This window comes from Diadema antillarum, unplaced genomic scaffold (assembly GCF_040938485.1).
Source record: "Diadema antillarum isolate AM-2024a unplaced genomic scaffold, OU_Dant_1.0 scf00000126, whole genome shotgun sequence".
Lineage (NCBI taxonomy): Eukaryota > Metazoa > Echinodermata > Echinoidea > Diadematoida > Diadematidae > Diadema > Diadema antillarum.
In genome coordinates, this window is record NW_027271015.1 from 758578 (window position 1) to 784189 (window position 25612).

Genomic DNA, 25612 nt, shown 5'->3' on the forward strand with positions numbered 1-25612 from the left:
CTTGAGGGAAGTTATAAAAGTAAAAATAGGGTAAAAGAACAAGAATAGTAATTAAAAAATGTTCCTGACTGTACCGTGCCTGACAGATATGTTGTTAGAAATGTCGAATGATGAATTTACGATGTACTACGTATACAGTGAAACAGTGAAGTAGCACCTCTGGTATGATTATGCAGTTGAATAAACCTACATCTGACTATGAACTCTAGGGCCATATCGTTCGCAGGACATGTCGTTGTATCCTGTATATCATATTACTGGAAAGGTGTCAGAAATGGAGTTGACAAATGAGTACGAGCTATGAACTTTGCACTGGCCTTCACTAGTCTTCACTGTCGATATCACTGCTCCACTACCATGGCCATCGTCAAAATTGTCTGCCCACGGCCCCTGCACGCCAACTACTTTGATCCTGCCGGTCGAAAGGTAAAGTCCACGTGATGTATGTGAGGATTAAAATGGCTGCACCAAAAATTGCAATTGGTTTTTCTCGTTTATCCACCCAATCCGAGCGCGTACAGTATCCGTACTGCCTATTATGTTCCTCGTATTTCGTTGCGCGTTCTATTTGTTGTTGGAGGTCATACGCTATGTACCTTGAATTCAGAAGGATTGGGATAAATCTAAAGATTAAGAGGACGAATATCGAGATTAGGACAAGTTGGTCGTTCAGTGAGCCTGGTTACTGCCTCAAAGTTCACCTGAGGATGCATGTTTATCATGCACAGTGGATGGACTACTTCTGTGATCCTCTACCCCCCCCCCCCCCCCACACCCACACATCAAAGTGGACCCGTCAATTGATTTCTCTTGGGTGTGTTTTTTTTTCTGCCTTGACGCTGTTTTCCAAATCTAAGCACGTCCATCTATCAGAAACAAAATCCAAAATGAGACAAACTAAAACTTAACAACGAATGCAAACCAAACGAACCCCGGCCTATATAATATATATATATATATATATATATATATATATATATATGATATATATATATATATGTTATCAGTGTTTTTTGGGGGAGTTGTTGTTGTTGATTCTGTTGTTGCTCTGTTTGTCACGTCACTGTTTGTTTGTTTGTTTGTTTGTTTGTTTGGTTTTTTTTTTTTTTTTTTTTTTTTGGGGGGGGGGGGGGGGGGGGGGGCTACCAAATACCCAAGCCACCTATATTATGTTCATCCATCTATATGGCCCACCAACCTCCCCCATTCCAACCCCTCTTACTCCGTTCCCCTAATGGGGCCAAATGGATTTGACGGTCTTGACAACGATCCTTGGCAATATTCCCCCCCCCTTTTTTTTTTTAAATCGCGAAGAATTTCCATCCAGGCAAGAAAAAACTGTATTGTCGATCCATTAGACATGTCGCCTTTGCGAGGTGTCGGAGTATTATATCCTCTTGAAATCTCACGTCCATCATTATACTCACAAATAAAAGTATCTTTGTCCAAATGTCAACAGGGCAATATTATCGTTTCAAGAGACTACAGTGGAATAGGTAGCACTAAAGCTATCCTAAGGGCTCTTTCTTGATATTGCCTTTTCTCTGAAAGCTTTCCTTTTCTTCCTTTTTTTTCTTTGCCTGATACGGAATATTTTTGTATTCCTTTTAAGATGCCTAAATTCCAGCATTTTCACTTTATCTCCTCCAATAGTGGGAAGCAAACGATGTAGACGATGCTTATTTGTACATGGTAGTGACAGGTGTAAAGTGTAGGCTATTACGAGATTTACAGGTTCGAAACAGTGTCATGAATAACGCCTCAATCGTTCTGCGCTTTGCGCGCCATATTATGTCCTGGCTTATGTTGAGTCGAGGTTTGTTTTTGATGATTTTGGTGTTTATGTGTGCTTGCGTATAGCAAGTTTAGCACACAAAGTACTCAGCAAAATACGCACTGCGTCAGTCACATCCTATTCCGGGGCTCCCCATCACGAGAACGGCCAAATACAAAGGAGAAATGAAAGGGATGTCATAATATAGGCTAATAGATGGCTACAAAGGGACGAAGAATCGGTATAGCAATTCATCACACTGAGTCGTTGTCTGAAATTTATCCCTGTATATTGTATTATTCTCAAAAAGAAACGGCCGTAAGAGCACAATTAATCATTCCTTTTAATAGATAAGGGGATTACTTGAGAGAATAGACCACTTGGAAATCGGTACTCTAATGGGATTAGAGAACAATCTTATATCATTCAGTGATCATCTTCAATGTCATTCATAAAATAGGCATATCTTTCAAGAGAAGACTCCGTTCAAGGGGGGTCATCCCACGGGACCGACACCCACTAGTCACACGGCCCACGGCATTCCTTGTTACCCAGCTACATCAGTTGTAGCCTCTGCGAGAGATTTCATTACTATTTGCCATTGTTTTCTGCCCGGGTGCCTTGAACGGGTCACGTCATGAGTTTGACACCCACGAATCATACAGCCCACGACATAGCCCATAAGTCATACAGTCCACGAGTTATGCAGTCCACGAGTCATACAGCCCATGAGTTCGTCACTAGGCAAACAACGCACATGAATTTGATACTATAGGCAAACAAGGTCCACAAGTTCGACACTATGCAAAAGTTAGTGTCGAACTCGTAGGCCTTGTTTGCCTATGTGTCAGACTCATGGGCTTTTTTTGCTTAGTGTCGAACTCATGGGCTGTACGACTCGTGGACTGCACAACTCGTGGATTGTATGACTTATAGGCTGTATGGCTCGTAGGCGGTATGGCTCGTGGGCTGTATGATTCGTGGGTGTCAAACTCATGACGTGACCCGTTCAAGGCACCATGCAGGGCAGAAAACAATGGCAAATAGTAATGAAATCTCTCACTGAGGCTACAACTGGTACTGATTATCTTAGCTGGGTAGCAAGGAATGCCGGAACCAATGATCGACTGACAAACATGATAAAGCATCTCGGAGTTGAATAGCTATTTTGCACGTTGATACGAATAACCTATCTTTAGTCTCAGTTGTTTTGGCACGTCCCTTGTTTTACAAGCGACATAATGTATAAGCCTGTCCGTCGTAACAATTCATGTAATCTATCAGTCATGTTTAAAGACAAACGATGAACTTGCGTAGACCAGATGGCCAGAATGGTCCGTCATTATAAACACTTTGGAAAGCATCCATTTCATTATTTTGCATTGAAAGTATCAATAATCTTTTTTCTATTCATACCACTATAAGGTGGATGTGCTGACAAAGCACTTTTTACAATTATTACATCACAGATGCTTATGTCAATTAACTTGAAAACCCAACATGCCCTGTTCGGTTGTGAAAATAACCTTATTCTGCTCGTGGGCAAATTGAAACTACGAACTGTCTTATACCCCCCCCCCCTTCTCGATAGAAGACAACATGCACAAAAAAAAAACATAGTTTAAAACAAAAGAAAGGAGCTCTGCAGCTCTCCTTGTGAAACGGACCCATGACCTTTACTGTATGCTGGGCGTGCTGGGAGACCCACAGTACGAGTTACCATACGGCATAACGGCGTACGTGACTGCATTAGGGGACCATCGATATTGGATGGAATACTTCAAGTGGGATCTCGACGCATGGCGGCACTTTCCCCTCCACAACATGATAAATTAGAAATGTATGTCGTTTTGAAAAATGGCATGTCCCCCCCCCCCCCCCCTTGTTTTTTTCCTCGGTAGAAAATGGGTTCGGAAAATGTTTATCACACGTACTAGCAAAGAGAGTTGACAAGAGAGCTATCATAATGATAATAATAATGATATAGTCTTCTTTACCCAGGGTAGCCTCTTCAGTGTTGCCACTGCTTTATCAGAGGGCCCTGCCATTATTTTTACCCTTGCGTAAAAGGTACCCATTTATACACCTGGGTCGAGAGGGACATGGCGGGTAATTTACTACATCTTGTCCGATGAATCTTAAGCACTGGGCTGGATTCGAACTCCGGATCCTCCGACTGGTAATCGGGAGTCTTATCCACTATTATGCCACATTGCAGTGCCCCCCGTGTTGCGTGGCATGATCGTAAGCATTTCTTGCATGCAGTGATTTGATTATAATCCTATTATCAAGACGCATACTGCTAATATTAAGTGGGAGAAAAAAAAGACAGAAAAGCAAACAGGATGCTGCCAACATTCAGCAGTGTTCAGTGCTTGAATGGGACGACCGCCCCATTATGATACGCGATAACAGACTCTTTCCTCTGACATCTGCAAAATAAAAGATAAAATATGGATAATAAATAAACAAGATGCAAAATTTCCACCACTGATCAGGCATCGACTTGATAATTTTTGTTCCCCTGGCCTCCATTATGACACTTTCCTTCAAAACATGAGTGATAAATCGCTTTCAGCATGTCAATGTGATGCAAAGACTCTCAATAAAACCAACTGTTATGATGCTGATAATGATGATGATAATGATGATGATAATGATGGTGACGGTGATGATGATGATGATGATGACAATGACGACGACGAAAACGACGACGAAGACGACGATCATGATGACCATCTTCCTCATTGTGAAAATTGATTTCAGTTAAACTATGTCATTATGATTATCTTCATGCACGATAATATTGCTTCGAGGCAAATGACGATGGTCGACATTCCATCGAGAATGAGCTGTCACTCTTGCTATTTGTTACTACATTTTACGTCAAGACCCATCGAAATATCAAAAGCATAGTCAGCAGCTTATTCCATTTCGCAAGCAGACTTTGGCCAACATTTCTCCATTCTTTTGCTCTTACTCAACAATCACTCTCCCTTCAACAAAGAGTATACATTAAAAGCATTTAGGTACAAATAGGTACAGTCATTTTCAATGTAGGTTTGCGTGAATCACAGTGCGTCGGTCTCTATGGTTATTTTCTTGATTGTTTGTAAGGGAGCGCATATTTGCGTGGATTTCCTGTTTTTATTTTCTTTGAGAGTATTACTATCTTTTCGCTTTTTTTCTCTTTTCTCATCCTTTCCTCCCATCCCGCGTCTCTTCCACCGGCATTAGGATGGGGGAAAATAAATAGAAGAAGACAAAACACCAAATAAAAGCAACTCATGATGACGCATAGTGTCAGTATCGTTAAACGTACACAGTGACTCATGCCAGCGCCGTTACATCTGTCGATTACTGACACTCTCCTTGCTCTTCTTTGCAGGTCGGCTGTGATGTAGTGCCCCAACCCCTTTCATTCCAGGCGCGCACCATAATACTGACGGCAACTCGCGGCAAGTGGACGGGACCCAATCTGCCCCGCCCACTTAATGCACCCCCCTGTGACACACCCACCTGATTTGAACCGTCCAAGCACTCCCCGCGGTCACAGTGTGGTCCACACACCAGCAGCACTCCACCAGGATGTCAACCGTTGAGGTCGACGCCGAGGTAAATGCCCTTTCCTTATCGTAGAAAGGAGTTTTAACCCCCTTGGTCGTAGTCTTAGTGTTTAATCACTTTCCCTACTCATGTCTTTATAGGGGGGATTTTTGTTTTGTTTTGTTTTCCTTTTGTTTTCCTTTTGGCTTCTTTATTGTTCCTCTTCAAAGATGTGTCCGTTTTGTTCAATTTGTTTACTTTTTCGTCGAGTGACACGCTAATTCAAAACAAGAAACTTACATTTTGATTCACTTGACACTGTATCATGCAATCGAATGTCAGCATTGTGTAATTCAAAATTTATTTGATGTAACTGTACTCGTATACTGTACATATTTCCATTCGCTTTCAAAGCCACAATTTTACTTGAATTGAATTGAGTGCAGACGCCATCTTGATTTTTTTTTCTTCAGAAACCAATAGTCATATTACTCTTTACAGCAAAGTTCTTTATCCCCCTCAGATTATCGTATAAGAGTGTATGGCTTATTCCCAGTAACACAGAAAGCGATTTAACTCATAAAACTGATGATGTCTTCGCATGAGTGATTACTTGCTTTTTGTGACGGCTTTCTTGCTTATCAATGTTTCTTTCTCGACACTGATCTTAATACCTTTTAACTTTCCTCACAACCACAGGTGGGGATGAAGTCTTCAACGACGTCCTCGTCGGCTGGGGCCGTGCCCCCGGCAGGGGCTGCGACGTCATCACACGGGCCGTCGACATCGACGCCGAACGGAGCGGAGGAGTACGACAGGTTGTGCGCCATTCCGATGAAGCCACTGCTCGCTCACCGAACCGCGTCGTCACCACCGCCAGGCTTCCCTGGGCCCGAGGACATCTTGAAGTTACGGTCACAGAGCAAGCGTGTCAAGGTGAGAAAGAAAAGCGGCGGTCTCCGTCAACTCAATGGCTTTCATTGTGAATTTCGTCTGAATCTAGTCATGACATTGTGTATTATTTGAAAGCTTAAAGTGTATGAGATTTTTTTCGTGAGTTTGGCATCACGTGAAGAAAGAGAACTCAGAGCTATGGCTGCAGCACACTTCTGAAGAGGAGTAGCCCTAATTGCTAATAGTGAGTTTTGAGATAAAGGAAACAACTCGACGCTCCGATCACACAGAAGGGAAGGAGATCTTGCGACTGATAAGATTTTATTTCCTGCAGTTGGTTGTGAACGGTTGCAAAAAGTGTTGTTGTTTTTTCCGAGGTCAGTTAATGGTTGTCAGCATTCGACAACCAATCGGAGACAAGTTTTGTTTGATCAGACTTTGTTGATACTGCATAAATTCTTTTGGCTACCAGACTGGTCATCATTTTTTTCTGTTTCTGGTTGGTTACTTGCCGTTTTAGAAATGGTCCTCAGAGATGGTTGTGCTTTGACCTGTTGACAAGAACAGTTTTGTCGATTGGCAACCGGCCACCACTTAGAGATTGATCGCAAATCATTTGCCAAGTATAGTAGCCATTAATAGCCGAATCATATTTCAAACAAACATTATAGTCCTTCTTGGGCATGGTGTTAACTTCCATGAACCAAAACACTTCTGATCTGATCCATACTGGAGGCCGTTACCATTCTTTCACCACCGCCCCGCCCCTCCCCCCCCCCCCCCTCCAACCAATGCAAGTCATACAGCCCACGAGTTCGACATTGGAAAAAAAAAAGGTCCTTGAGTTTATACGTCACGAGTGACAGCCCACGAGTTCGACAGTATAGCACGGGTCTTAATGTGTCGATCTCGTGGGCTTTGTTTTCTTAGTGTCGAACTATGGGATGCATGAATGGCTGATGGTAATGTACACCCTGCTTAACACCTACTTCCAGTCACTGATAATTGAATGGCATTACTTGAATTGCTTTGGTTCAAATCATGTAAGGCACGTTAAGACATTCTTATACTCAACATATAAACATTCAATGTGTGATGTCGCATATGACTAAAATATTACCTCTGTAACAGCTCGCGAAACATGCATAGCCGGTCCCACGTTGAGGTAAGCAATGAAGTTTCTCTTACTTCCCTTTCCACAGTCTCATGAAGAGATTTCCGAATTTCCCTAACAGCTCACACCACCCTTTTGTGAATACGTGGGGTACCCCACTATTGTCTCCTTTTTTTCTGGGTCGGTGACTGAGTCGGCTGCTCTTCCCCAACGAAAATAGTTGAGAATTTCAGGAATTGAGAGGATTGAGAGCGATAGTTGGTGATATCATTTGTCATGTTGTTATTTCTCACAAATGTTCGGCGTCCAGTTTTCTCCTGTGTTTGGCAAGGACTTTGTATTGTCATCATTTGTTTGTTATAATGACCTTTAGTCAATAGAGGAACTCACTTGCATTATAATTACGTCAATAAAATGTATGTTTAAGGTGAGAAGATACATCACATCTTTTTCTCTTTTTTTTTACAAAGATAGCATAACTTTAGATGAAAATTAGATCCAAAATGCCGTATAGACAAGTAATATACTTACCAATTGATCTGGTAAGCTCCGTGAACTGATATTCTATTGAGAAACATCTAAAAAGTGCAATATACTTATTGGAAAGTTTGTTGTAATATTCATCGTTCGTGTTACCATGGTTTCTGTCGTGGTTAAAAAATATGTCTTCGTGCCAATGACGTGTATTTATCAAACCTTTAATCTTTTATGTGTTGCCAGGTAAACGTTGGAGGCGTGCGACACGAGGTCATGTGGCGAACGCTGAGTCGTCTGCCGCGCTCGCGGCTTGGTCGTCTGCGCGAGTGCACCACACACGAGACCATCATGGCGATCTGCGACGACTACATTCTCGCCGACAACGAGTACTTCTTCGACCGCCACCCGGGCTCGTTCTGCTCCATCCTCAACTTCTACCGCACGGGCAAGCTGCACCTGATCGAGGACGTGTGCCCGGTGTCGTTCAGCGACGACCTCGAGTACTGGGGCATCGACGAGCTATACATGGAGTCCTGCTGCCAACACAAGTACCACCAGAAGAAGGAACAACTAGTGGACGAACAGCGGCGGATCACGGAGAGCCTGAGGGCACGCGAGGAGGAAAACTTCGGGTCGGGCTGTCTGGCTGAGAGGCGCCACCAGGTCTGGGATCTGATGGAGAAGCCGAATTCGTCCACAGCCGCTAAAGTAAGTAGCCAAAGTAACGTCGCCTCTCTGAAGCCCCTGTCCAGAGAGTTTCAGAGTCCCTATAAGTTTTTCAAAAGCACTACAAGCTACAAATAGGCGATTTCTAATTATTGTCTGTTGCATACGCATTAATTAATGATTCGTCTTTTCTACTTCTAAGAGAGATGAACACATAGTATGCAAATATGAGTTACAGCTGCTAGGCTCTTATTGGCCATTCTTTTAATCTAGGTGCACTTTCCAAAAGCAATTTGCGTTTTTTATTGATTTATTCATTTCTGGTTACGAGGATCGAGTTACTGGTGCAGGTAGTGGCGTTATGCTGTCAACATGACATTTTCATCCTCATTCCAGCATGTCAAGAATGCGCATGGGGATTTGATCAAACTTATATTATTTGGGTCTTTTTTGGGGGAGGGGGGGGGGGGAGGTGGGGAAGATCAGTAAATCCATTACTCTTGACACTGAGACAACCACTTAGTCGATTATATTTCCATGCCAATTTTCATTTGTACGAGTTGTATCGCGCGGATGAATTTGTGTCATTAAAGTTGTCTGACATTACCAGTAACAGTGCAGTGTGTAAAATCATTTGCTGGATCAGAGAAAAGTGTGTGTGTGTGTGGGGGGGGGGGGGGATAGTAACAGAGTAGAAGAAGAAGAAGAAGAAGAAGAAGAAGGGGGAGGAGGAGGAAGGATAGAAGGAAGGAAGAAGATGATGCAGAAGAGAAGACGAAAGAAAACAAAAGAGGAGACGAAAAACCCAAATGAAACCTTGCTTACATGCTAAACATACGAGAGATAGGGAGAGAAGAAAGATGAAGGCAGCATCATCAGGCTCGTACTTTGCGCGTCCCGCTGGAGGTTGCTTCCAAGAAACGCGCAATCTCTCTTGGAGGAATGACGTCATACTGGTACTCACATGAAAACACATGGCAGCTACTGCCAGGTCAAAATCATTGATCCCGGGCATCCAGATATTGTTGTTGGAGTTTTTTTCTTCTTCCTTCTAACGCTGATATTAACTCTTCTTCTTACTCGGAAAGTTATGTATAGGGGCCTACTTTCATTCGATTTTATCAGCGATGTATACGAGAGATTATCAAATTTCATGAGAGCGAGGGAGATCATCGCTATCTGCTCATGTTATATCTCGGCTGACTCGCTGCCTTCTATTTATTTTCCCGCCTTTTTTCTGGAACGCCCACATCATTTACGAAGATGAAGCACACAAACATAAGGTCATCGGGTTTTCATTGATTGTGATACCAAGGCTTCGCGTAGAAATGATGCAAGAATGATGTGTAGAATATAAGTGCCTTCGGCGAAACATCTTGCCGTGAAAACACAACGCATCCATCATCGTTCTTCTCATGCGCAGTTGTCAGAATGTAGTAATACTTATGTATCACGGTTTAGACTCCTCGTTGACATTTTCCTAGGCAATAACAAATCTAGCCGCGCTCCAAGTTGTTCATAATTTCAATTTACTGCTGTGACTACATTCTAAGATATGAGTCATCTGAAATGTTGATAAGACAGTGAATTTAATTGCTTTAATATTTTGTGAGTCAGGTCGTTGGCAAAATACGTATTGAGCATTTAATTGCATGTTATATATAGCTGTATATGCTTTACTGAAAATGAAGATGAATTAATGAAATTAAACTGAATGAAATAATAAAATGACAAACATTTCAAAGTAAGTCCATCATCAGATAGAGCAACATTCAATATTTCAAGTAATACCTCACTTGTGACATAAGAAATATTCTAGAAGTTATGTTAATATATCTTGCATTTTTCTTATCATTTTCTTTGTTTTTAGCAGCTTTAATCACAGATGTCTCAACTTAACAAGAATGAAGTTAGCTCGTTTTGCGATAAAACTCTTCAAATGTAATCATTCATGATAATTATCACATACCTTTCAGTCAGGGTCAGTAGTGCATGCTAGTGACATCAGTTTTCTACCCTTCGAATTTCAACACAAAGTTATTGATCGTTTTGGTTTTCATCACTTGACGGTCTTGTACAAATACTTATAAAATAGAAGCCTATAATCATTTTCGCATTTACAAGCTCCAATTTTCCCCCTCTTCTGCGAAGCTGATGGTATACAAGGCACTCATTGGTCAAGCCCTGAGTTACATTACTGAACTATTAGTATACTGAAATCTCACTAACACAATTATAATCTGCGCAGTTCTAAGACACTCTTCTGCTACAAAGCCCAACATGTAAAAGAAAATAAGGAGACCGAGCACTTGCCTGTGTAGTACCCACACTGTGTAACCAGGAACCAGAAAATCCCCAACTGTAGCAGTCTTTAAGTCAAGACTCAGAACATATCTATGTGATAAAAACCTAAAATGGCAATAGATCTAAATCTATTGCCATTTTAGGTTTTTATCACATAAGGAGATATGTGAGATATATTGAAATGATATATTGCTATATATCAGTAATCATTGTTATCATCAATAATATAATGATAATAATAATAATAATAATAATAACAATAATGATAATAATAATAATAATAATAATAATAATAATAATAATAATAATAATAATAATAATGATAATGATAATAGTATAATAACATAATAATAATCATCGATATCATTGATATCATCAATAATCATTGATCTTTCCGCCCATAACATGTGGGCGTTCTGTGGAGATATATATATATATATATAGCAATAATAATGTCACAATAGAGGAATGCATTAAATTCCAACTGCCTTGATTTTGAATTAAATGCATTTGATGCATTCCTCTATTGTGACATTATTATTGCTATTTCTACTACAATATATATATATATATATATATATATATATATATATATATATAGCAATAATAACATTAACCTCTATTTTGTTATTGTTCTCTCAGTATCAACACTTGAGAAAGGGCGGCGAGACGCTCGAAAATTTGTGTGAAGAAATAAACCGTTGGTGAATACAGCATGAACTTTGTTGCAGCTTTGTTACTTATATATATATATATATATATATGAGTTTTATTTCGAAATGAGCTAAGCTCCATTTTCAAACATTTCAAAGTAGGTCCATCATCAGAGAGAACAAAATCAAACCTGGCCAGTAATCTCTTACTTGTGACATAACAACGAATATTCTCGAAGTTACGACTAAAAATCTCATGTATTTTCTTATTATTTTCTTCGTTTTTAGCAGCTTTAAACACACATATCTCAACTTTAAGCTGGTTTTGCGATAAAACTCTTCATAAATATTAATTTAACTGTGCCTCATTGTTAATCCTATCAAGAGCTCTTCCAGTGCACAAGAGTAGATATACATATATTCTGTGCTGTATGAATTGAACATTTGTTATATTATTTTTATAATTATCGTTATTATCATTATTATTATTATTATTATTATTATAATTATTATTATTATTATAATTATTATTATTATTATTATTATTATTATTATTATTATCATCATCATCATTATCATCATTGAGCACATTGCATCAGTTACAGACAAAATATGAGTTGGACACAACTTGCCCTGCTCAAAGAAGGCACATCAAAATGGCGTGAAACCTCTTTTTTATATAATTGTATATGAATTGGGGTCCCAATTCAGGGAGGGGAAGAGAAAGAAAGAGCAACAGGAGATGATGATTATATTCTTCATTTTTCTTTTTCGTTAAATCTATTACTCTTTTCACGTTACGTCGGGAAATGCAAGGCCTTCTGTGGTGACTATCGAGTATAGGTACTGATCCGTAGGATTTTCAATAACAAAAGCCATTATGTTTCATAGGCATGGCAGGAAGAGGGAAAAAATCAACTGCCTCAGATAAAAAATTGAATCCGACGTAACGCGGGAAATAACAAGGGCCCACTCTCCGAACGAACGTCCAAAGACAAATTCGTAACCCGATCGAAAATCTAATATGGCGCGACAGGTTGCCCGTAATATCCGATGACGAGAGCGATGGAGATTGGTCGTGATGGTTTGAAGCTTCTTATCGAGCAACGAGAGAAGAGGAAGCGTTCGGCGGAGGGGGAGGGGGGGGGGGGGTAGTGACATAGCCTTCGTCATGTTGGTGGGCTTGAAGTCCTTGCTGTCGATTAGTTTGATTTCCCAAAGTAACTGTAATTTTAATCTAAGCACTTTTTATTATCAACAGAGGTAGTCGTGTTAGTGAGAATATTACTTTATTAGTAATAAATAACTATGATAATAGACGTAGCATCATTGTCATTACGTTCATAAATATTTTGCCACAATGATTAGAATAATGAAAATGGAGTATAATGATACTATGATATGATGATATTATCATGGTCTTATCCCCCAAGGGCAATGCAAGCACTAGGTTTTGCCATCATTGTTATTACCCAAGATTATTCAAACATTGCCCTTGGGGATTAATTACACTCACACAGTATAACGAGGGGGAAAGAGGGACCCTATGGGTAGCGCATTTTGCCCAGGAACGTACGCTTATAGTGTGGGATTCGAGACCGAAATCTCTTGTTTCAGAGTCCAGAGAGTTTCCGCGATGCCACAGTGGCTGTCGTTGACCACGTGATTGTCATGATGTGTTGCTGGCATGTGACGGAGATGCAAGAACACCGAACATGGCTCAGTGTATATAGAAGCCTTTGAGCTTGTATCGAAACAACATAGCGTAAGGAGCTCACTGCTCGCGGCCTGGGCGCCACACTGTGGCAGGTGTTGAAGTGAGGGCGGGGGGGGGGGGGGGGGGGGAGTCCTCCACGTATGATGCAGATAGCGACATTCTCTTATCGCTGTCACCTCGCCTGTTGTCATGGCAACACCTTGCATTCGTTGCTTCTGAGCTGAGCAGGAGGACCTTGAAGAAAAAGAGAGAGAAAAAAAATCACTTAACCAGTTGATGCTGTTCCCTGTTGCTCTTCACCTGTTGTACAAAAATAACACCCGAAATGGGAAGAAAAACGCCAAATGCATCAGTTATAATGTCAATATATTATTTGCACATACATGTACCTTGCAATGAAGATGAGGGAGTTGGTGAATGGACAATGCAAGTAGGACAATATTTCATCTCTATCCCTCCTACAATTTGACGCCAGAAATGAAATCTACCTAATTGATATGTTTGTTTTTTATATGCTACAAATATGAAAGACAAACGTGATAATTGTTTCTATAAAGTTGGTGACTGCAGACTTTGATACTACTATTTATAAATTTACGTCGCCAACTGTTGCAGCAGATGCAATTAGACGTAATAAGTATGGTTGTCCCACGTTAGAGAATAAATTATTTGCACAAAAATTTCTTACACCGAAAGTCACTGACTATTAGTAATATATAGGCTATCCTCTCTTACGCACCTTTACCACATACATATCCACACAAAAGATACCGTACTTAAAATGCATCCACAGAAGGACACATACGCGCTCTTACATGCATATGAATACACAAGAACGCAAAATATCGGTGGGTCTGCTGTGTGCCATTGTGCTATATGAGTGTCCATGACTTTTTGTTTTAAATTTCCATAAGAGATCAATGTCAATGGTATTCATAACCTTGATTATCACAGGTTTATTATTTCCAGTGTTCCGGTGATAAATGAATCATTTTCTAGAAATGATTGTGTGTCATTATGAAAATGTGCGCGTTAATTTAATAACAATGTGACATTGAAACCGACCTTTTTACGTCTACAGGACCTTTATACGCAAACGAGAAAATGACCTGCCCGTCTCCGATACGTAAGATTAATGACAGCTAGCACATAGCTCGCAGCCGAATGCTCGAATGACTCACAGATTACAAGTAACAGAGTGATTTTCTGCGCATTTAATCTCTCCCCTACTTCGACGGTATATAGCTCACGCGGGTTGAAGAAAGAGCAACCTCTCTGCATGTTATGTACTGTATTCTATGCACCGGCCACATTAGAATGTTCAGTCTTCTCACCAAAAGGCGGCGCCATATTAAGACTGGTGGCGTGATTGCAGCTGTCTGCCTTTCCCGTTTTGATTGTCTTTGTTTTATCATCATTATTGCAGCAATAGTCATATTCGGCATACTGTTGTTATATATGGGATAACCACTTCATCATAACAGTATAACAACATAGATGTTGTTAGAAATAATCACTATCATTATCACTTTCTCCATCTTAATATTGTTATCATCATCACCGTAATCATTATCTTTATCATATAGCGTCATCACTATTGCTATGATATTTATTATGGAATTATAGGGTGATTCACACACGCACACACACTTGCAATATGAAGTGAAATTGATTACTCCGTGCATCAAAAGTTTGGATTTGTTATCGGGAAGGAATAGAGATAGCAGGTAGATATAATAGTACAAAAAGCAGATCTTATAACTGTCTTTGAATGATGAGAAAAATGTTACACGTCGAGTTAACAATGAATAGGGTACATTATTCGTGGCTTCCAGTAGAGGGGAACTCGAGACTTCAAAGAAAATCGAACTCTCCGGCAAATAGGATACGCATCTTCTCCGCATATTTGATGCTGTCGCAAACAATAGGGGGGGGGGGGTGGGATTCGACATTATTTGCCGCGTCCGTGCCGTCGTGGTTGTCAGGTATAAAGCGGAAGTAAAGTGAGATAAGAGAGTTCCTTTCGGCGGGGATAGTTGCGGGTGATATTATACAGCGCTTTGAATTTCCAGCTTCACTTGACGCACTCGCTTCCTTATTGTAAAGTAGCATGCATGGTATCATGAGCATTAAACATGAATCCGAATATCTCTTTCCAACCCACACACACACACACACACTCTCTCTCTCTCTCTCTCTCGCTGTATATATATATATTTATATATATATATATGATTATAAGAAGAATGAGTCTCAAATACGCCATATGACCGTCATCTGCTCGTATAGCGTATTTGAGACTCATTCTTCTTATAATTATAACATTCGAACTCCAACACGTGGAAAATTCATATATATATATATATATATATACATATATATATATATATATGTATATGATACTTTGAAGCTTTTTGAAGCTTTCTTTTTTCATGATTGTTGTTATTAGAATTACTATTATTACTATTGTTATTATATTATAGTTATTTCCATTATTGTTGTTGTTGTCATTGTTATCAACATTATAATTATTGGTTTTACAGTTCACTCGTCGTTTCATTGATGACACAGTGCAATACAAAATCATTAACCAGGCAAGCAGAGATCCTTAAGTGTAGACGATGTAGAAGAAGGGGGATGCGTAATGAGCAGGACGAAGAAGAAAAATAGAAAGAAAAACTTCACCGTATTGACTGCTACATGCGGATCTCCGGCTAGATTGTAGCGTCGAGGAAAAGAAAATAATTTGCTCCCAAAATTGCTATGGGTGGGCGGCTGGATTTTCTTCTTCCGTGAACGTCTAAAGCCTGACGCAATTTTCTCCCTCACTGATGTAAAGCGAGCAAAGTATCATCCTTTCAGGAGATTAACCCAACATCTGCTCGCTGCCTCATCAGGTCTGGAGAAATTATATTATAATGATTACTCTTTCTGTGTGGGTGGATTACGTACAGGAATCCGCAAGTGGCGGTTTCCCTAGTATCTGTGAATTTATAATTCGCCGCGATGCTAGCAAAATGATTGGAAAAAGTCGAATACAGCTGGCCGTTGTGTGACAACATCGTCCACCAAAACACGCCTATTTCAGAAAGCTCGACATGCTTGAGGCTCACAGAGAATAGGTTGAAAATTGAAAACTTTGAGGAAACTCATGGTTACTAAATATTTGTCTGAGCATTCCATGTTAAGGTTCTCTTCTTGAGCTTACAAAGAGCACACACGCACACACGCAAGACACACCGACACATACATACGCAAAAACACACACACGCCAGGTCAGAAACGCCATCACAAGGACACGCCCACGCACACGCGTAACATGGCACATTCATTCCTCCACGACGACATACACTTCCTTTTCTTACACGATAATCCCGCAGCAATATCTATTTCCTGTGTGTTTTGATGAAAATTGAGCAAGTATACTGTTCATATTACAAATTTTACTGTCACTTGGGGTATGCTGACACAAAATAGAGCAATTATTCATCCAATACTTTGTTGGTAGGACAAAGGATAGCTTTATTCAAAAACAGAGTTGCTGAAAGCATCTCATTTTATAGAGGAATGAGGCATAAGATATATTAATTCAAATATTTCGAAAGGAGACTCCACAATTACCAGATTTCTATAATGCGTTTCAACTTCGCAGCAATGAATCCGAAGGCTGTAAGGATTCTGTATTTTTCTATAACTTTGTATTATTGATACACTTATTGCTCAGTCATGAATAATTGCGCAAAACAACCCCCCCCCCAAAAAAAAAAAAAAAAAAAACTCGCAAGAATTTTTAAACTGCATCAGACGTTGCAACGACGAGCACATTTTTCATAGTTTCAGTAGCTCAATAACTGACCTTCCCTGACTTGTTTTCATTTCAAATTCAATTAGATACGCAGTCTTATATTCATACATTATTTATGTTGAAAAGAGGGGAATAGATGCTCTGTTTTTGTTTTCCTTGTTTGAATGTCATGGATTATAGTATCCACTTCACTTTGCGTTTCCTATAAAAGTGAGTGCTTATCTAATCATAACACACTGTATGATATACCCTCAGTTATAAGGAAAGACACTTGATATGATATGATACGATAGGTGAAAATGCTGTTGGCAATAAGATCCATTACTCTCCGAGACAACCATGTCCTTCGGGTCCACCCAGACACCTTCAGCCTCGACGAGTCTCATTTTCGTCCCCACTTAACCCAGCTTTCAGCTCTCCAGTCCCTTAACTCTGTCGGGACCATCATCCTCAAAAGCACTCCTTCATAATACGCACAAAGGGTGCTGATGGTAAGGACTGAGTTAAACAACGGGTAATATTATGCAGCAAGCTGGAGTCGAGTATATTTGAGGTGAGCTACTCTCGGGGAGCGGAGAAGAACAAGCATGACACGGAGGCAATTTGCAGAGGAGCGCCATCGGGTACGACGTTGCTTGCATAATGGGGGCGTAGATTGTGACGATATGGCGCGGCCCACTGTGCGAAATGGCGGGAAAAAATATTAAAACGGACGAGGGGAGCACTCTTCAAACCCAGGCTGCAGTGTGCATTTCCAGGAATGGCTCAAAATATTTGCTCGCCTCAAACTCTGTATGTGTGGGCTTGCATTTGACGACAGACTGCGTGAATATGTTTGCACAAAATTAAACAAAAACAATAAAAAAGTTAACATCGTCCAACCGCCTATAACATCCCAACCTTCTCCTGTGATCTACTGGCTTACAAATACGAATATGTTGTGGATTTCCGACAACAGAATACTTGTTGTTGTAAGGTTTTCTTTTCCGAAAATGCACAAGATTTTGCACAGTATTTTAGTCTACCAACGATTCCATAGGTATGTGAAAATGGATAGTTTAAATGTACATTAAATCGTCAAAAAAAAAAAAACCAACCACACACACACCCGCACAACAGTGATGATCAATTTCTTCGAAAACATCCAAGACTTTTATTACAAACAGAGTCAGATTTGGCGGCAAAATAATACGTCTTCCGATATGTGCAATACTAGTATCATTGATTGTAAATGTATCAACCTTCATCCCTCTGTTTAATATTCTCTTTCAATGTATCAATGTACTTTCAATGTATTGTTCAATTTTGTTGACAGGCAATATGGAAGAATCCGTCAAAGCGTTATAAAAATATATAAAGATCTATGACGTATAGGCATACTAATGACCTAAAATTATTGTTTGTTCTTCATGAATTTAATAACTGTTATGGCAAAATGAAAGCTGCTTCATTTTGCATTTCACAAATTCGCATTTGTGAAGATTGCTCCTCGGACCGACTTTTACACTGTTTTTTTTTCTTTGTTGTGGTAAAAATAGTCATTTCATAAACAGCTTTGTTTCTTTTTTCATCTTCATTCTTAAAGGAGCAGTCAGGATCGAAAGTAATGTGTACATATTAATGTCTGCTTATTGATACAGACCTGCAAATTGACGACGTCTGTGTACAATATTACACCAAGCAAAGAGACAACTAACGACAAAAGTTATTAAAATCGGTCTCTTGCATCAGAAAAAAAAAAATCCATCGTGGCTTAGTGTAAAGCCAACCTATACTCAAAAAAAAAAAAAAAAAGGGACGGGCACCTTTATGACGTGGCATTGTTCATCTGTTATTCGCACCAACCTCGGGATAGAAAGTCAATGCCAACTTACAAGCTTCTTTGAATGGTCCCTGAGGCTGTTACTTATTTTGCTTGTTTTTGATGTTTGAATATTAAATTGCGGTGAAAGGTTTGAAATAGAAGGGGAAAAAGAAATGACTTCTTCACGAAACTTCCAAATGATTGAGGACGAGGGCGAATTGAACTAGTTCCAATATTGAGAGCGCGCCGAAAAGTCTGTATATATACGGTTAAAGATTAGTTCTTTACAATCTGAACGTAAACAACCGTCAGAATGCAAGAACACTGCAAATGAAATGACAATGAGTCACTAAGCTACAATTATTTTAGTATTTCAACCTCCACGGAAGGGATCAGGTTTTCTAGGGCATTGATTTGTTTGCTTATTTTGTATACCTATTAATCTTTATTTAATGATAAAGTTTTCGAACGGATAAGGAAAAAACATTGAGAAAAGATCAGAAATGGGACAGGGAAGACTGATCTTTTTTCATGTTGATGATCTATGGAAATCCATGCTGTTTCAAAGATCATTGCTAATTTTTGGCAGTTCAACATTTGACTCATTAAAGAATGTCCAGAATGCCTAGTCACGAAAATAGGAGTACCTCCACCTCCATCTATATAAGAACAAACAAAATCTGTTCATATTCTGGATATTTCAATCTAGGATGGCAGAATCACAAATATCACCATTACTTATTTATTAAAAGAGAGATACAAAAATATTTCTTCAGATCATCCACGACATCTTGCTGTGTAAATGAGCTGGCTTGGTAGAGGTCTCCACAGATCTGTTGTAAGGACAGCATTGTGCATCGTTATATCACGGTAATAATTCATAGCATTTCTATAGTCGTCATCCTTCTTCGAGGCGAAGTGTTTATACATGTTACTATATTGGTCACTGAGATTTGTCTCCACATTTTCTTTCATTTTCACTGCAGGTTATTGCCATCATTTCCATCCTCTTCATCATTCTCTCGACAATCGCTCTCTCCCTCAACACCATGGAAAAACTCCAGGACAAGGACAAACAGAAAAACCCGATCGACAACAAAAATCTGGCCATGATCGAGAGCATCTGCATCGCTTGGTTCACCCTGGAGTACCTGCTTCGCCTCCTCTCTGCCCCGAACAAGTGGAAGTTCTTTAAAGGTGTTCTCAATATCATCGACCTGCTGGCCATTCTGCCCTATTACGTCACCCTCTTCCTGACGGAATCGCGAGATAGCGTGATGCAGTTCCAGAACATGCGTCGCGTGGTGCAGATCTTCCGCGTGATGCGAATCATGCGCATCCTCAAACTGGCCCGCCATTCCACTGGTTTGCAGTCACTCGGCTTCACGCTCCGCACGAGCTACAAGGAACTCGGTCTGCTCATCTTGTTCCTGGCCATCGGAATCATGCTTTTCTCCAGTCTGGCGTACTTTGCGGAGAAAGACGTCGACGGCACAGATTTTACCAGCATTCCCGCATCTTTCTGGTGGGCGGCGATCACCATGACAACTGTAGGATACGGAGACATTAGCCCAGTCACTGTTCTGGGAAAGATTATCGGGGCTGTGTGTTGCGTGTGCGGTGTGCTCTTTATCGCTCTGCCCATTCCCATCATAGTGAATAATTTCTCGGAATATTACAGGGAACAAAAGCGACAAGAGAAGGCGATGAAACGACACGAAGCCCTGGATCAAGCGAAGCGAGACGGAAGTCTTATCAGTCTTGATATGCGAGATCTGCACTTCGTTGAACTTGCTGATATGGGTTACGGCTTCAAAACCCCATTCAATTCCATCGTCCAAACAAGAGTACGGAGTAGCTCAAGCCCACTCCGACGCAACAATAAGGGAGCAGCGGCTGCGGATATGGATGTAGCTGGACTCAGCCGCAGGTATCATTCAAATGACGATTGTATAAAAGACAATATGGCTGTTCAGTGGCGAGGCGCTGACCGACCCCATAGTGGCGTGTATCCGCACAGTAGGGATCGAACCTACAGCTCTACAACCTACACCGATCACGCGAATAGGCAAAGTTCGAGTAGTCTTGCATCGGACGCATTCGGGGAATCTCATGATCATCACGACCTACCGCGAATACTGCGGACAATTGGTAATATGGGTATCCTGGCCAGTCAGTCTGGCATGGCAGGACAGGATGGGAAGACCCACAGTGATGATAAGGGACAGGCCAGTGGTTATGATGGGGGTATTCACACCATCAGCTCTCCAAGTAAGCAGGGCAAGGTGGAAATGCAGCTCCCTGATCGATTCGCTGGTCCCTCACATCGCGATGATTCTCAGAGTACCTATCGACAATCGATGTCCCCAAGGGATACGGACACCAGCGAAACAGAACCACTGCTTGGGTCGAGACAAGGGCAAGGTAAGGACACACCTTCTCCTGTCTCAGACGGCAACGCTGCAGGTGACATGGGGGTAATTGTCCAGAAGCTAGATGATGGATTCACTACAACATGGACAAAGGCGCCCTCTCAGGGTGGCGCTGCAGAACCATTACGACATGGGCCCCAGGTCAAGCCCGCTCTGAAACACACCATGAGTTCAGGTGACGAGCCGATGGAAAGACCCACGTTAACGCGAAAGTCTAGCTCTGAGAGCCAATATTCGCAGAGCGGTCACCCCAAAAAGGTGACCATTGAGGACAGCAGAAGAGCTAGCGTTTCTTCAACTGATTCAGGATCAAGCTCTGGGTCAATACCTCATCCTCGTCTGTGCAAGAAAGCAGGCAGCAAAGGGAAAACCCGAAAGCAGAAACACCGGCCGGCATTCCTCGCCGGCATCGGCAGCATCACAGCTGGGATTCGGTTAGGTCACGGGCGACATTCCTCTAAAGATGATTCCTCCAGACGCCCTAGTGATGCGACAGAGTCCTCACAAAACCCTTCTGATGCTTCGGGAAGCAAGTCGAAGGGGAGATCTCGGGGTAAACCAATGCTGCTGAACTTTCATTCAAAGAAGCAACGCGAGAGCAGTGGTCCAGTTCCTATGCAAACAATCGCAAGTGCGGAAGATGCGGGTAGCAATGGGTCGCACGACGAGAAACCAAAACAGCAGATCGACGACCTGCTGCAAACGTCCAGTAACGCAGAAGTTCCTGTCAAAAACGGCGATGCTACCTCAGGTCATCACCATTCTATGGCAAATTCTCAAGAACTCATTAGCATCGACACGAATGGATCTGGTCAAAAGGTTATATCTTCGAACGGCATTCCAAAGTCTGTGCCGTCACTGGTTGACGAGCTTCTCAATGGGGATACGCAGCGACCATTGTCGACAATCCCACAGAGCTTGCATAGGTCCATGCCTATCAAACAGCTGTCTCTAGATGGACTCCCCCGATCATCACCGAAAGCGCCAGACCTAATGTCCCGATCAACGCCGAACTCTCCTGATCATTCGACGACCTTACCGTCGGTAGATCAACGGACGTGGGAGAGTCCTTTCGGGTCGGGTTTGCTTCCGACAAATGCCGAACCTCAGGACGTCAGTCACCAAGTGAGCAGTGCGACAAAGGACAGTCATTCGTGTCTACCCGATTCCAGCGACGCCCAAGCACAATGATCGCCAGAGTGAGAACTTTCTATGCAAATTAAACTGTTTGCACATTGATACATTTGATTGATAACATGAATATCATAAATAAGTGTACATTGTGGTGCACGTGATGGTGTACACTATATCGAGTGACTGCAAACGGGCACATGAATCCTTGAAGTAACCTGTTTGGTGATAGTCATAGAACCTGGTGCTATCTGTGCAATATGACGATAAATGCTTTGCACCCATTATGACTTCGATTCAGACAGAGGTAATTTTTCTTCAGGTTTTCATAGTGAAACAAGAGGGCCATTCTGCGTGTAGTTCGCTTCGTGCATTTCGTTATCTTTATACGTTGCATTACGTGGCCTAAACCCTCAAACATTGTTCCTACTGCTTTGTTTCACCTTCATTCTATATCATGTGACGTATGGAAATTGATAGAAGCTCGTTTCCTCACAATCTTAAAGGCATTACCAAAATTCTAAAATGTGTCATTACAGTATAGTGCAATTATTACTGATTTGAACACTGCACTGGGGTCTAATCGATGGTTATCCTCATGCATGTCAGGAATTTCGTACTAACTGCATAAAGCTCAACAAATTACTCGTGCAGATTTGGTGCTCAATCTCTTGGAATGATGGTGATTTATACAAGTGAAAACAAATTTGGGTTTGCACCATCAACATACCGCATCAACATACCGCATCAAATTGGTATTATCATTATGGGCAGAACTCGACTTGTAAAAAAGAAAAAGACGAAAACGAAATGAAAGAGAAGGAATAAGGTTATGGACGAATAAGCAAATGACCCACATGCCGTATGAATCCTGTTTGATCCTTCGAGGATCATTGTTCTCGATAAATTCACTTTTAATAAGCTGTCCGTGATTATTTTCGGGCATTTTCCGATGTAAATGTCATAAAGTAGAATCTATGATTTGGTTAAAGCTGACAATCAACCCTATGATAATATTTAAAACCTACTCAGTATCCTTTTTTTTTCGACACTTTCAACATATTCTGAGAAGCTCATACATCTGATAATTCAAACCATGCAAATAAGTCTGTCATTCCGAAGTCGTATCAATGATGGGTATTGAACTACTATGTCAGTCAAAACCGTGTCCTACAAAGGTCAAATGATGAAATACATAAAGTTAAGATTACCAAGAATGCTGAAGTATTCTTCACATGCAAACAAATCCAAGTGAACGCTTTACATCGTGCTTTAAGTACCGTAATACATGTTTGATGCACAGATCTTGATGATAGAAACCTCACTCTGTAAAAAGTTGTATTGCTCCGACATTTCTCTGAATATATATGAACTACCGAATGGCGTGATTATAAATTATGAATTTCTGATCAATTTTGACACAAGGCGGAGAAGCAAAGCACGTTTTGCCTTTTTTGATAGATAAAGCAACCCTTTCGCTTTACCGTCTTATCGTCGACTATAAAACGTTGGATGTAAATGACATTTTCAGTCGTAAGTAAGTTAAGTGAATTTCAGGTAATCGATTTATATGTCTTTTTAGAAAGATGAGTGCTCTAATCCCAACATTTGCGATTACTGCTCTGGTGTTAGTCGTCCTATCGTTGCTCAAAGATTAGAAATGGTGGACCTTGTGTTCATGGCTTGTGTTCTATTTTCAGCAAAGGCGTTTTAATGTTCTCAAATGGACTGTAAATTACAGCTGACATCAGTCCCATAAAATGTCTGTTGAGGCACTAGAATACCAGATCGTTAAAAGTTTCAGCACTCGTAGGACTGGTGTGTATATAATGTACAGGGCTTGCGGTACCTTGTACGGCAGTATACCGCTTGCTTTTCTCTGTCACTCAGGCCGATGTTGATTGTGTGTCGGAGTGAATCACGTGACAAATGTGACGTCAGCTTATTTTGAAACGACTCAACTTCCTGGTGAGTAGGTATCACGCGCTTTAATATCAATAGAATCAATATTTCACTGGGGTTTGTTGAAAAGTGTGGCTCGCTGTGTTGATGATATGCAAATGAATCTAGCTTTTTTATCCCACAGAGGATGGTAATGTGTGGAAAAATGCACATAGAAAGCGTCAGCGCTTTCAACCGATTTTATACATGAATAAATTGTACTCAGTATGTTATGATTATGCAGATATTTCTCTGACCCTATGATCACTCTGCTACGACGATATGCTATTATATATCACTGTACAAAAGAGAGATATGACAGACAGAAATATAGCAAACATATTTGATATTATTAGTCATATTAGTCTTCCCGTATTCCCGACACTGGTAGTCTTTATATTCCTATTTATATCAGCCGGTATTACATTTCAGAAATATCATATATTGCTCGTTGAATTACTCACTTTGTACATACTTATCATATGCAGATCAAACGGATTGGTTTTGACATATAGATAGCGCGACCATTACCAAACCAGTGGTTGTTTTTTAATGATGATAATAGATCGAGTTCAGTGTTGTTTAGTTGATACGTTTAGTTCGCACTGATAATGGCAGTGGAGTAGAACGCATAGGTCATAATAGTGCATTATTTCCGCAAAAGAAAAAACAAGAGAATGTACCGCAATAAAATGCACAAATAGTTTATTCATTCATTTCATCACGTTATGGTAATAATATAGGCCTATACCTTCGCAACGAGATAAACATAACATTATGAACATAATTGCAAATACCTAAACCTGCTATACTTGATTTTACAAATATTTACAGTCAATGCAGTGATTGAAAAGTTGTTTAATGACGTGTATGTAGCAAGCACTTTTTTATGTCCACCCTTTTCCTATCTTTTTTTTTGAAATGTATAACAAGTCATTGATACCCGCCACAGCATAAATGAAAAAAAAATCTTCATGATAATCTTTGCATTTTGAGGAAAAATTGCATACTTCGTAGGTGGTATAAGCAGTAGATCTTGACTTTCGATAGAACTACCTGTAAGTACAATGGTAGTTCTTTTTTCTTTTTTTTGTAATTACTATAGTGATAATCAAATTCACAGATTGCACATTGCAGCGTGATTACACTTTCGCGATGACAGCCAAGTGAAATGAGCTTAAAGTTGTCTGTGGCCTAATACCCTCCTGTTTACCATTTTGAAGAACAAAAATAGATACAATCCATATATCTTATAATCGACATCTTGAAAAAGAACGCACTTCTTTAAGTCCATGCATATAAATGTATGAATACTACGTTACAAAATACAAACAAATAAGAGACAAGAAACTTA

The 25612-nt window shown here is 40.5% G+C and overlaps 1 protein-coding gene across 1 annotated transcript; it reads left to right on the top strand.

Moving 5' to 3' along the window:
- The first annotated feature begins 5362 nt into the window (after positions 1-5362).
- On the top strand, positions 5363-22377 carry LOC139720314 (uncharacterized). Its single transcript, XM_071631677.1, has 4 exons — positions 5363-5389; positions 6020-6256; positions 8049-8513; positions 19741-22377. Exons 1-4 carry the CDS (start codon positions 5363-5365, stop codon positions 22375-22377), a joined length of 3366 nt encoding a protein of 1121 aa, XP_071487778.1.
- Positions 22378-25612: the final 3235 nt, after the last annotated feature.

Bases quoted from the DNA above. Each gene is read 5' to 3' on its own strand.
- LOC139720314 (XM_071631677.1), top strand. From the start codon at position 5,363: ATGTCAACCGTTGAGGTCGACGCCGAG. The intron at 5,390-6,019 runs GTAAATGCCCTT...TCACAACCACAG, and splicing joins CCGTTGAGGTCGACGCCGAG to GTGGGGATGAAGTCTTCAAC. The intron at 6,257-8,048 runs GTGAGAAAGAAA...ATGTGTTGCCAG, and splicing joins CACAGAGCAAGCGTGTCAAG to GTAAACGTTGGAGGCGTGCG.